Genomic DNA, 15,259 nt, shown 5'->3' with positions numbered 1-15,259 from the left:
GGTAGAAAAGACGGAGGTGCTGCAGAATCTGTGTACAGCTGGCCTTTCCAACAGGAGATCAGCATCTGGCAAGAAGAAAACAGTTGCTATGCTAGGGATATTCTGGTTCTGAATGGGGTACCATATGTACAGTGATCCCAGGCAGAGGTTGGAGGGGAGAATAGAAGTTGTGCATATAGTACATTTTTCCATGTGTATATGTGGTATTTAAGTCCTTTCATCCTAGAGAATCCCAGCCCTGCTGCTTCACTCTGCCGCTGCTCACTCTGCCTTTCTTTCAGCTCCCTCTTAAGTTTCTCACTATGTTACAATAAGCAGGAAAGCAGTTGGCAGAAGGAGCAGCGAGAAAGGGAAAGAAAAGGACACCAGCAGTTCTAGACTGCTGCTCTTCAGGCATGAGAGTAGCTCATGTAGGTAGAGGACAATGCTGAAAGGAAAGCAGTTTTTTCCCCAACCTCTCTGTATCCTGAACAGAGGGCAGAGAAGCACAGTGGTAGTTTCTTTGTGTCTCATGTCCCATGAATTTAAATGGAAGGCAGGCCAGCCAATTTCTTTTTCTTGGAGAGAAAGTTCTGACCTAAGAAACTCCACCACTTGTAGCAGTTCCATTTTTTTAAAATTAGGAAGTAGAGCAGCTTTCCTGATTGCATTTTCTCTCATCCCATGTGTGCCACTGTATTAATCAACAATGGATATGGATGTTGTCCAGATCTTTCTGCTAAAATAACCAGTAGTGAAACATTTAATAGTATCAGCATTTAAACTGTTAGGTTTCAGAGTCAACACCTCATTGAGATAAAGGGGCAGTTCAGATCTTTCTTAAACCCTGATTCTTATCTCTGTTTTAAACTCAGTGCAGTTATTCCTAATTCACACACCAGAGTATCTGAGATCAGAAATAAGTTATTGGAGCTATTATTTATATCTCTCTGCAGACTCTGTCAAAGACTACTGCGTTGGTCCTCAATAGGGTTATCAACCCTCCAGGATTGTCCTGGAGTCTCCAGGAATTAAAGATTAATCTTTAATTAAAGATTATGTCATATGATGAAACCTCCAGGAATACATCCAACCAAAATTGGCAACCCTAGTCCACAACTAGAAGGTTTTCTTCCTGAGCAGTAGGGCTAGGAACTATTTTTCAGGGACTGCTTAAATCCTACATAATTGAAGAGTGTAAAATTTTGGGGACCAAAGTCTCTTCCTAGTTGCAAATTAGCATTGCCCCCTATTTATAAAGGATGTTGAGAGCCTTATTTAATAGATAATTGTTTGTTTGTTTATTATGAATAAGAGAGAGAGAGATGATTGTTTTGTATAACAGTTCAGATCTCACTGCTCATATGTTTGTGGTAGAATTAATTAGCTGACTCAAGGGCAAGAGCGGTCTGCCAGGTTATAGTAGCTAACATCCAAGCCATCAGAGCAGGATCAAACTTAATTATATTGTTTTTTGTCTTTTTTTAATGTATACTGCTGATTTTCCAATTTCTTGCCTCATAAAAGGAATCTTTATACATTTTTTAAAAAACTGGTCTCATTCTTTCATGTTAAACTCTGTAAACCAGATTCTGATCTTATTTATGCTATTGTATGTAACAGAGTTTGACTCTAAATTGTGTGTTTATGTACTAAGAATGCCACCAGCTATTCTCACATACTTAAACTGATGCAATTAGAGTTAATATTAAACCAAGCAACTGTCTGCTTTATCTAATGTGTTCATGCTGATTGGACATCTAAACAGAATTGACTGAGGCTCTGACCCTGCAAACACTTATGCACACAAATAATTTTATGTATATGAGTAGTCACACTCAAGTCAATAGTAATACTCACTGGCGTAATGTTATTCACATAAAACTGTTGGTAGGATCGAGACCTAAACACCCAGCATGCCCTGGGCCCAGTGTAAAGTTTGGGCAGGAGTTTTTAGGGGTGAACTCTTCTTCATTTGTTCCAAATTTGTGGTAGGATAGCACATTCACAATTTTCATTCGGAGAAAGCTGCGTGAGATCTGAATGAACTGTACTGCTATGCTTTGTTGGGTGGTTAATTAATAACTGTCTGGACTTTGGAAGTGACTTGGTAATACCTGAATGTTATGCTGATGCAATGCTCATGCAATGTATATAGTGTACCATCACATGATGTTCTATTTAAACCAATCACCAGGCTAGAGTCTGCCATAAAACAATACATAAATAGACAAACCCCTATATAATTGCTACCACTTTTCAGGCCATGTTTACGTACCACTGGAAGAGTGGATGCACTCAGTCAGTAAATAATGATTAAAACTTTTATATTATTTGTACTGTAATGGACTTTGCGCTATGGAACATCAAACTGTTTACTATGGGCACAGTTTAAATTTATACCTTTTTTAATTGCAGTAGCATCTGCGTCACCTGAAAATGATTGGATATGCTAAGGTAGAATGTGGAATCTAAAATTACTAAGTAACAAGTCCTCATCTGGAATGTACAGCGCTCACCAGCCATGGCAAAATGAGCTTCAGGTTACAGAGTTCATTTGAGCCTTTAAATTGCATTTTTTTCTTGGCTATTGTCAACTCTTTTTGTTTTTCATTCTGTAAATATGAGTGGGCTGAGCTGCACTGAAGTATTGTTATCAGCATAGCAGAACAGTAAGCAGGGAACAGATGTTATCCATGATAGGGCTAGCTCAGTGGTTTGAGCATTAGCCTGCCAAACCCAGGATTGTGTGCTCAATGCTTGAGGGGGCCATTTAGGGATTGGAGCAAAAATCTATCAGGGACCGTACTTGGTCCTGCTGTGAAGGCAGGGGACTGGACTCAATAACCTGTCAAGGTCCCTTCCAGCTCTGTGAGATAGGTATATCTCCTTATAACAAATGATGCTTTTTGCAAGTTTTGGTGCTGGAGGAGCAACTAGGAATCATAATATCAGGGTTGAAAGGGACCTCAGGAGGTCATCTAGTCCAACCCCCCTGCTCAAAGCAGGAGCAATCCCCAGACAGATTTTTGCCCCAGATCCCTAAATGGCCCCCTCAGGGATTGAAGTCATAACCCTAAGTTTAGCAGGCTAATGCTCAAAGAATTGAGCTATCCCTCACCCAGAGACTAACCCAGCAGTAATGAAAGTAGATGTTTAGTAGGCTACACTCATGGCGTCATTATTCCATTCAGTTATTTATATGAAAAATATTCTGCTGTTGTCAGGACTGGAAGAACATGTGCAATAAGCCTTGAGACATATCTATCCTTTTCCTACTATGTGCTTTCACACATCTTGAAATTTAAAAGATAGTGTCATAGTACTGTAGGCAAACAATTAGTGATGTATCCTACATTGTCTTGTATTTTGACTGAAACGAATGGCCTGTTGCTAGGTTTGCCAGCTGGTCACTTTTATAATGGCACAGCCAGTTTCATTTTAGGCCTTGTCTGCATAAGAAAATTGTGCTAATTTAACTAAATTGCTTTAGAAACTGATTTAATTAAATTGGTGCAACCCTCTTATGTGGATACTTTTGTTTCAGTTTTAAGAGTGCCTCACATCAGTTTAGCTTAACTAGGCTTCTAAACTGATTTAATTAAATTGAAACAATGTTCTTATGCAGACAAACCCTTACAAGTGGATTGTATGAGCAGGGACCCCATCTACTACTACTATCTTTGAAATTGCTTTTAAGTCTCTGCAGCCAGACTACAAGAAGTTAAGTCTTTAAGAATCAGTGCCCATAGAAAATAACTTGTTGCATTTGGAAGATAAAGATATTTGTTGTAGTGATGATAGGAATTATGTAACCAGATGGGATGCTTTGTATGCTTATTTACATGCCAGTACCCAGAATTTTCAGGCATCTTACTTCTATTTCATAGCAGGAACCTGAGATCCAGGAACAAAGCAAACAGGTATGATGGGCTTGTAGGTAGGTGCATTGAGTCCTTGTCAGAGAGCAATGTAAATTATTTTGCAGGAGTGGCATTGCAAAGAGGTTAAAATCTTCATTTTGTAAGCATTGTCAAAGAATAGCAGGATTTTCTTGTGCTGACTTTAAATATCAAAAAAGACTAGTCAAAGATAATAACAAATACATTCCTCAGAGAGACTGCACAGTTCCCAAGACTGATTTCTAAAGGTCTGGTTCCAAATAAAATACTTACAAAGGTATTAAAAGGTTTTACCGCCAGATTTTTGTATATTCTTTGTATATTTTAGAGTGATCTGGATTGCTTGCTAACCAGGGCACAAACAGACAATATGCATTTTAATATAGTTAAATGTAAATAAATACATGTAGAAACAAAGAATGTAGGCCATACTTAAAGGATGGAGGGCATAGTGAATAATCAGTTCAACATGAGCTCCCAGTGTAACACTGTGATCAAAATAGCTAATGCAGTCCTTGGATGCATAAATAGGGGAATCTCACATAGGAGTAGAGAGGTTATTTTATCTCTGTATTTGGTACTGATGCAACCCCTGTCCAGTTCTAGTGTCCTCAATTCAAGAAGGATGTTAAATTGGAGAGGGTTCAAAAAAGAGCCATTAAAGGATTAGAAAACATGCCTTTTAGTGACAGACTCAAGGAGCTCAATCTATTTAGCTTAACAAAGAAAAGGTTATGGGGTGCCTTGATTACAGTCTACAAGTATCTATATGAGGAATAAATATTTTAATAATGAGCTCTTCAATCTAGCAGAGAAAAGTATAACATAATCCAATGGCTGGAAGTTGAACCTCGATAAATTCAGACTGGAAATAAACTGTAAATTTTTAACAGTGAGGGTATTTAACCATTGGATTCTCAATCAATGGCAATTTTCTAATCAGGATTGGATGTTTTTTCTAAAAGATATGCTCTTTTGGGGAATTATTTCAGGGAAATTCTATGGCCTGTGTTATACAGAAGGTCAGGCTGGTTCCTTCTGGCCTTGGAATCTCTGACCTATGAATTTTGTATGTCTGGTTTCAAAGGGCAAATTGAAGACTTAAACAGAAATTTTGGTATATGTAGAATTGAGGCAGAAAAGTAAATGCCAAATAGAAATATGTAGCATCTTGTGGTTATTTATTATTTTATTTTGCTTGAATAAGAAGGGGATCAAACATTCACAGCTATATACGTAGGTCTCAGTTTGAAGAAATATTTCTGCAGCTGCAACACTATAGAGTGGTACTAAAGATAGCTGATATCTTACAAATTGTAGCTCTCCCTTATCCACATCTCTTTCTCCCCTCTCAAATGTAACATTGTGGTTTTCCACCCAATTTCACAATTAAAATTGTATGTTTCTTAGAAGCAGAACATGATCCAATTGTTGGCCCATGTTTAAATTACTTTTTTGGGAGTCAGTAACTCCCAGCCTGATCCAGTGCTCATTGAAGTCAATGGGTTGAATACATGAAGGCTAAAAGGCATGTTAGAAATTATACCTCCCGTGTTTCTTACTTCAGTTGAGGTGAATAACAGATAATTACTTATGTGTGGGAAAATGGAGGGAAGAGAGAGTGAATTGTCGGGGGAAAAACAAATATTACCAAATGATTTGGGAGGGTGCATTCTTTGTTTTTCCCAAATAAACTAATACAATCCTGGGTAAATGATGCATGTACTTTATTTAAATAATTTGGCCCCAAGGACAGAGATTCCTAAGATAAATTCGTAGTATTCACTTGTCCACTTCTTTTAACAGTTCTTGTCATTGGGCTTCACATCTGTTTATTCCGAAAAAGATTGTTTCCAGATCATAGAAAAATAATTTTGCTGCCATTAATTTTGCTAATTTGTTTTCAAATTGACTTATTCTAGTTGGGTATTTTTAACAGGCAGACTCGTTGTGACCTGAATTTGCCTTATTCTAGTTTACTTTTTTGCATCAAAGACTTTTTTTTCTCATTAACAAGTTACTTGAGTTTAAAAAACTCTTAAGTCCTTTAATATATCAGTGTAACAGAAGATGTCATTTACAAGATAGTCACGGTAAAACAGTTTTGATTATTTGTAACACTTACTAGGACTTGTATTTAAAAATAAGCATAACAGCATATGAAGTAATATAAATGTGAACATATTGTGTCTATCTATAGAAAAAGTATTGTACCAACATAACTACAAATTAAACATTTAAGGGTAATATATTATTGGATGTAAACTATTAAAATACATGTTAAAGAGATAATATTATTTTATTAACAAACTTTCTGAACTCTGAATTCTTATAGTAAAACATTTGTGAAACTAAGAGAGGACAAAAACATTAATAGACACTTTTTAGGAGTGAAAATCAGTTCTGTATTTTAAAAGAAATTGCTTTCCTTGAATTATTTAAAAAATTACCCTCTCCAAAACCCAAAACTCCAGGAAGTGGGTTCCCAAGCAACTGTAGGAAATCTGTAGGAATTACTTGGCCTTTCTGCAAACCATTTTAATGCTGGAAGAAAGTTTGCTTCAGTGGATTTATCTGAATTGTAACCCAAAAGCAAAACTATTAGATATATTGATGTGTATTTACACATCCCATGTTAACGTTCATGGTTTTTTTAACAATGGTTTATGCCTTTATAGTATTTCAGTAGGATAATGTATGTAGGAAGGACACATGAAACTCAATCCCATTTTTACTTTTATTTTTAGCCATTCGTTATTTATGACATGAACTCCTTAATGATGGGTGAAGATCAGATCAATTGCAAACATGTGACACCCCTGCAGGAGCAGAACAAAGAGGTGGCAATTCGCATCTTCCAGCGGTGTCAATTTCGCTCAGTGGAGGCAGTGCAGGAGATCACAGAATTTGCCAAAAGCATTCCAGGTTTTGTGAACCTTGACCTGAATGACCAAGTAACTCTCCTGAAATACGGTGTCCACGAGATCATATATACATTGCTGGCCTCACTGATGAATAAAGATGGAGTTCTCATATCCAATGGACAAGGATTCATGACGCGGGAGTTTCTGAAGAGCCTGAGAAAACCTTTTTGTGACTTTATGGAGCCCAAATTTGAGTTTGCTGTGAAGTTCAATGCACTGGAACTAGATGATAGTGACCTGGCAATATTTATAGCTGTCATTATACTCAGTGGAGGTAAGCACTGCCTTATTTAATACACAATTTTATATAATAGACTTGCTACTTTTAACTCCTGTGAAAACAGGACAAGGGATCACTACTAAGAGATCGAGACCAGATTGCTTAAATGTACCTTTGATCAGCTGTCTACTGACTTGATATTCCTTGCCTTCCTTCAGTCATTCCTTCAAACTGCCAGTGCAAATGTGCTGTTGTTACTGATTGAGCTGGACATGCCTGCTGAGCCAGCATTATTTTTCATCTTAAAAAAATTAAATCAGAACTGTCTTACTTAAAACAGGAAGGGTGGGGAATCTTACCAGCAAAAACATTTAAAAGTCATCCTACTGTAGTAAGAATTCTTTTACACCTACAATTAGCTTGTGCAGCCTCTTAATTTTATATTAATAGCTTGATTCAATAAGAATGTCAAATGAATAAGTACTCAGCATTTAACTCTCAGGAATGTAAGGTTATTTGAATTCAGTCAATGATATTGACCCACATAGGGTTTTGTTTACTTTAAAAAGAAAAAAAAAAGAATGAGTTACTCAAGAAAGTGAGAGCCTATTAACAGTAGGAAAAAAACATGCCCTCATGGTTTGCTCAACCTTTTCCATGCTTCTAGGCTAATAGCAATGTCTATGCTTTGTGGACAGAATGGGTACAGAAGTTAAGGCATCTCTATGTGTGCAATGTCTTCAACTTTCTGCCAAAGAGGACAGTGAATTTTCACTCTTCTTTAGAAGAAGCAATTGGTATCACCTGCCTTTTTCTAATTCTGCCACATCTCTGGTATTCTGTGGATCAGTTTTCAGGCAGCTGTCCAAAGCAGCACTCTTTCCATAGAAAACCAGATACATCAAGCCTACACTGTAGGCCAGAGTCATCTCTTCTATGCTGGTGCAGCCCCATTGACTTCAGTGGTGTTGTACAACTGTAACCCAAATGAGAATTTGGCCCAGCTGGCCTGTATGCTTATTCTCAGTTCTGCACCACAGATGTCATGGCAGACCTGTTCTGAATTCAGGTCTGCAACACAGCAAAGCAGAGTGCTTTTTTATTGAATTATCTTTAAACATAAACACCATATGCTAACCTACAAAAATCAAACATTTTGTTTGGAGTGTGTTGTTATGTATGATATACCATACATCATGTTTAAATTAATGTAAAATTACTTTCTGGCATTCTGTTTCATTCAGGGAAAATATCACAACATGTTCTATTAGACTAGCTAAATCCACTTCAAACAAGTACAATTCTTCTCAGAAGACCTTTGCTTGAGCAAGACTTTCAATCAAATGGATCCCTGAGGACTTTGTATTAATTCAATAAAGGAGAATATGATATGAGTACATTTTTGGTTGGCTGGGGGGGATGGAATTATACAAGCTTAAAAAGACACTCCAGAAAGTGAGCCAATAAAGTCTGAGTTTTCTGATATTACAGAAAAGTTAACAGATGAGAAACAGGCCTTTAAAAGCTCTCCCATTTCTAATTGAAAAAAGGGAACTCATAATCTGTAGCTGCAAAACTGGGTCTGTTAAATTTCAGTAGTGTTTGTTTTGCATTAGAGGAAACAAGTATGAGGTAAGTCATCTTACATTTTGGATCCCAGGAGGACAATAACCCACTAAGAAATATTAACTTCTGTGAACCAGATTAATCAACCAATAATAATTTTTCTTATATGAATAATCTGAAAACCGAGATTCATGAACCACTTTCAGAATTTAATGAATTAGTTTTAATTAGTTCAGAATCTCATCTAGTCACTGTACATACAAATCCTATAGTTTTCTGATATGAAAACAGATGTCTGAAGGTGATATCTTTCTACCTGCTTTCAAGACTGTTTTAAAATAAGAAAGACAATGTTTTGAAAAAGCTTATCCCTTGTCTAAGACAATGACATCTTGCTTCCTACTTGGGGATGTCCTCTAGTCTATAGAGTCAAATTGTACATATAATAAACTATTTTTTATAATCTGTATTCCAGCTGTAGTTTATATTAATATGGTCTGTAGGAGTACATGAAGAACAGTGTTCCTTCTTTGCAATAGGTAATTTAATACAGACAGGTCCAACAAAGTATGGAAGTGAAACCCTGCTCTTTTGGATGCTCTTGCTGATGTTTCAGTGGGAAGTTAGCCTACCAAAATATTGAAGAATCAGGCCAGTGTCACCTAAAATTATGAGTTCTAAAACCACTATGTCTTTATTCAGAGGCCACTGACTCAAAGAATACTGTAATGTTAAAGCCACCTCAAAAAGTCTTTGGGGTATATGTTGCAATCCCATAGAAAGGGGCGAGGGAGAGAAACCTAGTGACTGCTCTCAGAAACTTACAAAAACACTCCAGCCAAATGCTTTGTTTCTGTATAAGTGATTCTGTCATTGCCTAGGGAAGTAATGTTGGATACACTTTTTCCTTAAGTGGTACCTCTTAGGCTTGGTCTACACTACCCCCCTAATTCGAACTAAGGTACGCAACTTCAGCTACGTGAATAACGTAGCTGAAGTTCGAAGTACCTTAGTTCGAATTAGTTCGAACTTACCTTGGTCCACACGCGGCAGGCAGGCTCCCCCGTCGACTCCGCGGTACTCCTCTCGGCGAGCTGGAGTACCGCAGTCGACGGCGAGCACTTCCGGGTTCGACTTATCACGTCCAGACTAGACGCGATAAGTCGAACCCAGAAGTTCGATTTCCAGCCGTCGAACTACCGGGTAAGTGTAGCCAAGGCCTTACACTGTTTAAAGAGAAGAAGAAAGAAAAGAAGAGCTGGAGATATTTCCAGCTGAAACATTACACAGGAAAAATTTCTGTTTGTGAAATGAAATTATTTGGAATTTATCACAGTTTCTCTAAAACTTATAAATTGCTTGAGACTGAAACAGTAGCATTTATGGCCTATTTTACAAGGCAAAATGCCCACATCAAAATGATGGAGAGAAGCGACAAATTAACCATAATGGCAACAAATTAAAAATAATTGCACCTCCACAGTTACCCACTTGAGTTCTAGCTGAGCCATTCAAAGCACAGTGGGCCAGCTCATTCAGTTTCAATCACTTCAAATGTTGCACTGTGCTCATTATTATAATGCTAAACAGCTGTTCTTAATGTGCCTTTGTACATTTTGCTTAAAAAGAATACTGAAAATGTTTAATTCAGGCAAAAAAAATTAATTACATAAAAAAAATGCTGATGAGACAGAGTTGCCGTTCATGGGCAACAGAATAATTCCCATTTCTTAAAAGAGACATTTTTTATCCCATTGTTAGCAATGTAAAATTTTCATCAGAGCATTTTTTTTAGTTACTGTAATTTTGAGAAATGCATTCTGGTAAAATGAGATTTAGAAAAATGTTTTCAGAAAGATTTTTTTCATTTCCTGTCATCACCTGCCATCTAGCCCCACATACACCTAGGGGTAGATCCTCAGCTGCTGTGAATGGTCACAGATCCAGTGAAATCAATGCTAAGGTTGCCTCAACCTCTTGCAGGCCATTAAAAACAAGAACTCTAGGATGATCGATGTATTTGCTGTTCTGTGACACCCATGCAACCCTGGCCTCAATAGGTAAATGGTTGTGCTATTTAACAGTAAAAATTGTATTAAAGTTAATGTTTAAAATCAAATTTACACAAGTTAAGAGGGACGGTACTGTACATGTGGGGTCAGGCTTGGGAAGGGATTACAAGCATCGGTTACAAGGTTCACAAGATACATACATAGTACATAACCAGCATAGACCCAGATTGGGGTGCAGGAGTTTTTAAAACGTCAGTGGATAAGTGGTCTTGGGTACGCCACCCATAGAATGTATTTAGAGTCCAAGTCAGTATTGGTGTAGTGAATAAGTACATGGGTGAGGTGTGTCCCTTGGTTCATCAAGGAAGGAAGTGTGTTTTTTCCCTGACCGGCGTTCTTGATTACTTAACCTGGTACTAACGGTGTCCCATGATGTGCTCCATGTAGATGTCTCTGGACAACTACTAAATTAGAAACATTCCAAGAAGCTGAGTAGTGTGTTCAAAGGAAGCCCTTGAAACAGGAGATCTGTTTCAAGGAGATCTGAGAGGGAGCAGCATGTAGACTATATAAGATTTTCAGCAGTTCCATAGAGAAAAGAACTGTTTCTTCATGCAGTATTTTCTTTCTTTAAAAAAAAAATCCTGTAAATAAGCTTGTGAATAGTGCCATATTGATACCCCTGGAGATCTTGATCTGCAGAACATCTATGGCACTGGATATGCAGGCTTCCCTCTATAGTCCTGCCAATGTGCTGCAACACTGACCTAGAAGGGCTACCTTTAAGGGGTGAGAATAGTTCAGGCTTTATACCCATTCAGTCCTTAAACTGGCTGTCAACAAGGGCGGATTTAGGACACCTTTTCTCTGGTAAAAGGATTGCAACTATATGCTCATTATTAGGGTCCTACCAAATTAATGGTCCATTTTGGTACATTTCATGGTCTTAGGATTTTAAAAATCGTAAATGTTATGACTTCAGCTATTTAAATCTGAAATTTCACGGTGTTGTAATTGTAGAGGGTCCTGACCCAAAAAGGAGTTGTGGGGGGGCCACCAGGTAATTGTGTGTGGGGGGTTGCGGTACTGCTACCCTTACTTCTGTGCTGCTGCTGGCGGGGGCACTACCTTCAGACCTGGGCAACTGGAGAGCGGCAGCTGCTGGCCAGGAGCCTGGCTCCTAAGGCAAAGCCACTTCCAGCAGCAACACAGAAGTAAGGATGGCATGGTATAGTATTGCTACCCTTGCTTCTGTGCTGCTGCCTGCAGAGCTGGGCCCTTAGTCAGCAGCTGCCACTCTCCAGCTGCCCAGCTCTGAAGGCAGCAGCAGAGAACTAAGGGTGGAATGGTATGGTATTGCTGCTGCTGGCGAGGTGCCACGTTCAGAGCTAACTGCCACTCTCCAGCCACCAGCCGCCAATCTCCGGCCACCCAGCTCTGAAGGCAACACAGAAGGATGGAAATACCACGCCCCCCTAAAATAACCTTGCCACCCCCCCAAAAAAACCCTTTTGGGTCAGGACCCCCAATTTGAGAAACGCTGGTCTTCCCTGTGAAATCTGTATAGGCTGGGGTAAAAGCACACAAAAGACCAGATTTCACGGTGGGAGACCAGATTTCACGGTCTGTAATGCACAGATTTCACTTTTGGTAGGGCCCTACTCATTTCATAGGCAGTCATTATCTTTCAAGTTGGAAGGCTACTTGCTCCATACCAAAAGAGAAAAGTCCTACATATAAACATTTATGATGGGGAAATGATGCTTGAAAAACTAATATTTTTGCATCAAAATGGAAAGATATCTCATTGTTTAATAGGAGGTATCAAAGTAATGCAAGCAGACTGAAAGGGAAATATTAGGCTTCAAAAGTGGTCTGTTTTGTGCCCATTTCTGAATTAATTTGAAAGCATGCTTTTTCTCCGCACTAGCATACCCTCCTTCCTATCAAGTTTGTAATTGACAAGATTACTAGAAAAGAGACAAAAGTTTGTTGATGGAGGCTGCAAGGGAACCTCTGTGAGAGGAAGGCCAAAGGGGAAGAAGGAAAGGGCTTTTTCTATTGTTCCTGGTCCTCTTTTTAAGGAGAATAAGACTTCTAGCTGTGCACATTAATTTGGATTGGATTGGTAGAAAGGAGTATCTCATTTTACAAACTAGCACAGTGGTGAAGGCAATTCTAAGCCTATCCCCTCCAAATATGTGTAAATCGTTGTTTAATTAAGCTAAAGTTAACTGTGTAGAACTTATTCTCCTCTGTGTCTCATTTACTTCTCTGCTGTGGTTTCCTGGTGTTTTTTAGTGTTGCCAAAATACCTGGTAAAGAGTTTGAGGTATCTTTAAAATTCTATAAAGCTGAGTGTGGCAGTGGTATGATATTTCTGTGAACCTTTATTTCACTGGTCAAGATCTCATGTTGGTTGCATATAGAGAGAATGAAAATTTGTTTGATTGGCTGTTTATTCCCATTATGTCTCTGTCTTTTTTTGATCAGGTGTGTTTGAGTTTATAAAATACTTCTCCAAATAGAACTAAAGAACTCTTTTACGTGTGTATGTATATGTATTTATGGGGGGTTATGTGTATATCCTACAGATAGAAATACTTTTACGTATGAAGGACTAGAGTATACTAAATTTCTGATTCTATTACGTTGCATCCCAACTGTGAAATTGTATTAAGATAAAGTGAATTAAAACATTGATACACTGAGGCTCTGATTCAGAAAAGCACTAAAGTACATACTTGAGTCCATCCATAATATTAAATAGATGGGGGTCATGGATCAGTGTTCACATTGCACTCCCCGTTAATACGCAGACTAGGGAAGCTCATGATCCAACTGGCAGACCAAATTCAGTGATGAATCTTGGTCACGTGCCACCTGAGGCATATTGTGCATATGCTAAGAAGATTAAGTACATGGTTAAGTGTTTTGCTGAACCAGGGTCTGGTTGACCCGACACCCTACCTTACCCCAACAATATAGCACACTGAGCACTAAAATGCATGCTTAACTCAGGGCATGCCTACACTTGCAGATGTAGAGCACTGTGAGTTAAACCTGTCTTCGGAGAGTGCAGTAGGGAAAGCACTGCAGTCTGTCCACACTGACAGCTGCTTGCGCACTGGCAAGGCCACATTTGCGGCACTTACAGCGGCATTTGCAGCAGTGCATTATGGGCAGCTATCCCAGCATGCAAGTGACTGTAACGTGCTTTTCAAATGGGGTGGGGTGGAGTGTGTTGTGTATATGTGGGGGGAGAGAGAGTGGGGTTTTGGGGGGCTGAGAACATGTCAGCATGCTGTCTTGTAAGTTCAGACAGCAGCAGATCTCCCCTCCCCCCCGCCTCTCTCTCATTCCACACTAATGGCTTGCATGCTGGCTGTCAGAAACGGAGCTTTGAAAGGGCATTTCCGCATTCCTACAGGAGTTCAAAACAATGACAAGAGTGGCCACTTGACTTAAGGGGATTATGGGACGTTTCCGGAGGCCAATCAGAGCACAGTAACCCAACACCTCGTTCACACTGACACCCGTGCATTGTAGCCAAGGTGCAGAAAACGTTATTCCTCTCGCCGAGGTGGAGTACCAGCAGCGCTGTAGTCGCGGAGACAGAGCGCTGTACGTGCTTTGCCAGTGTGGACAGGGAGTGAGCTAGGGCGCCCGGGGCTCCTTTATTGCACTGTAACTCACAAGTGTAGCCAAACTCTCAGTTTTCACATTTACTTTGCTTTAGAAATTGTAGAGAAAAAGAATCTTTTAGAGCTTTTCCTGTGGTTTTAGAATTAATGTTGGGGAGTTTACCATGCTTACAAACTACTATATTAAATACAAATAAAGTTAAAACAATGGCTTTTTTTAAAAGCACATTCTTAGCATATCTGTACCATATGTGTCTTCAATTTGATTTTTCTTACTTTACTGATCAAACCAAGTTTTTACTTATTAGCAGTTTAGAGCATGTACATCTGAGTCTATACAGACTCATGCATTATCAGTAAAATGACAGCTTCTGCATCATTGGTGATAATGCACAGTCAAAAAAAAAGCTAGCTTCACTCTCAGATCCTATGCTGAGTTTGTAGAGCTGAATATTAGAGAAAAATTATCCTTTTGTCTTGTAAACAGAGGTGTATTAAAAGCAGGATCCTTGTGATCCAGATTCCTTGGTTCAGAGTGGATCCCTACACTATAGTGAGTCTGAACAGAAGCCCTGACTGACTCTGGGGAGAGAACATACACCAAGAACCTGTCTCTGTGTGGTAAACTGGGATGAAGTATTCTGCTTAGGTAGGAAAAAACAAGGAGTCTGTCAGAGGGTTGGGGGAAAGAAATGTCTCAGGAGAAAGGGATGCTAGAAGTTTTGGAGAATGGAAGCCTTCTTTAGTCTTAATTCACTCCTGCTTATAAATTTAGCAAATTTGTTCAGGAAGTCTCTGAGACAGAATAAATAGGGAATTTACTGGGTCATTTTTGCATAGTCATTCCTCTGACTATAGATGGTCCCAAGCTAGGATTACCAAACCTCCAGAATTGTCCTGCAGTTTCCAGGAATTAAAGATTAATCTTTAATTAAAAATTATATCATGTGATGAAACCTATAGGAATATGTCCAACCAAAATTGACAACCCTAGTCCAAGCAGTAAGTCTGG

At 38.8% G+C, this 15,259-nt stretch overlaps 1 protein-coding gene across 2 annotated transcripts in view; it reads left to right on the top strand.

Moving 5' to 3' along the window:
- PPARG (peroxisome proliferator activated receptor gamma) overlaps nucleotides 1-15,259 on the top strand; it is a 108,328-nt gene that overhangs the window by 85,054 nt on the left and 8,015 nt on the right. For both annotated transcript variants that reach the window (XM_034777142.1, XM_034777141.1), the window contains one exon: nucleotides 6,629-7,079. In XM_034777142.1, the coding sequence (XP_034633033.1) occupies nucleotides 6,629-7,079 (451 nt within the window). The remainder of the gene's footprint in view (nucleotides 1-6,628; nucleotides 7,080-15,259) is intronic.

The sequence above is a fragment of the Trachemys scripta genome, chromosome 7 (assembly GCF_013100865.1).
Source record: "Trachemys scripta elegans isolate TJP31775 chromosome 7, CAS_Tse_1.0, whole genome shotgun sequence".
In the NCBI taxonomy this organism is placed as follows: Eukaryota; Metazoa; Chordata; order Testudines; family Emydidae; genus Trachemys; species Trachemys scripta.
Note: the sequence above shows the minus strand (reverse complement) of the source record. Positions and strands in the feature narration are given on the sequence as shown.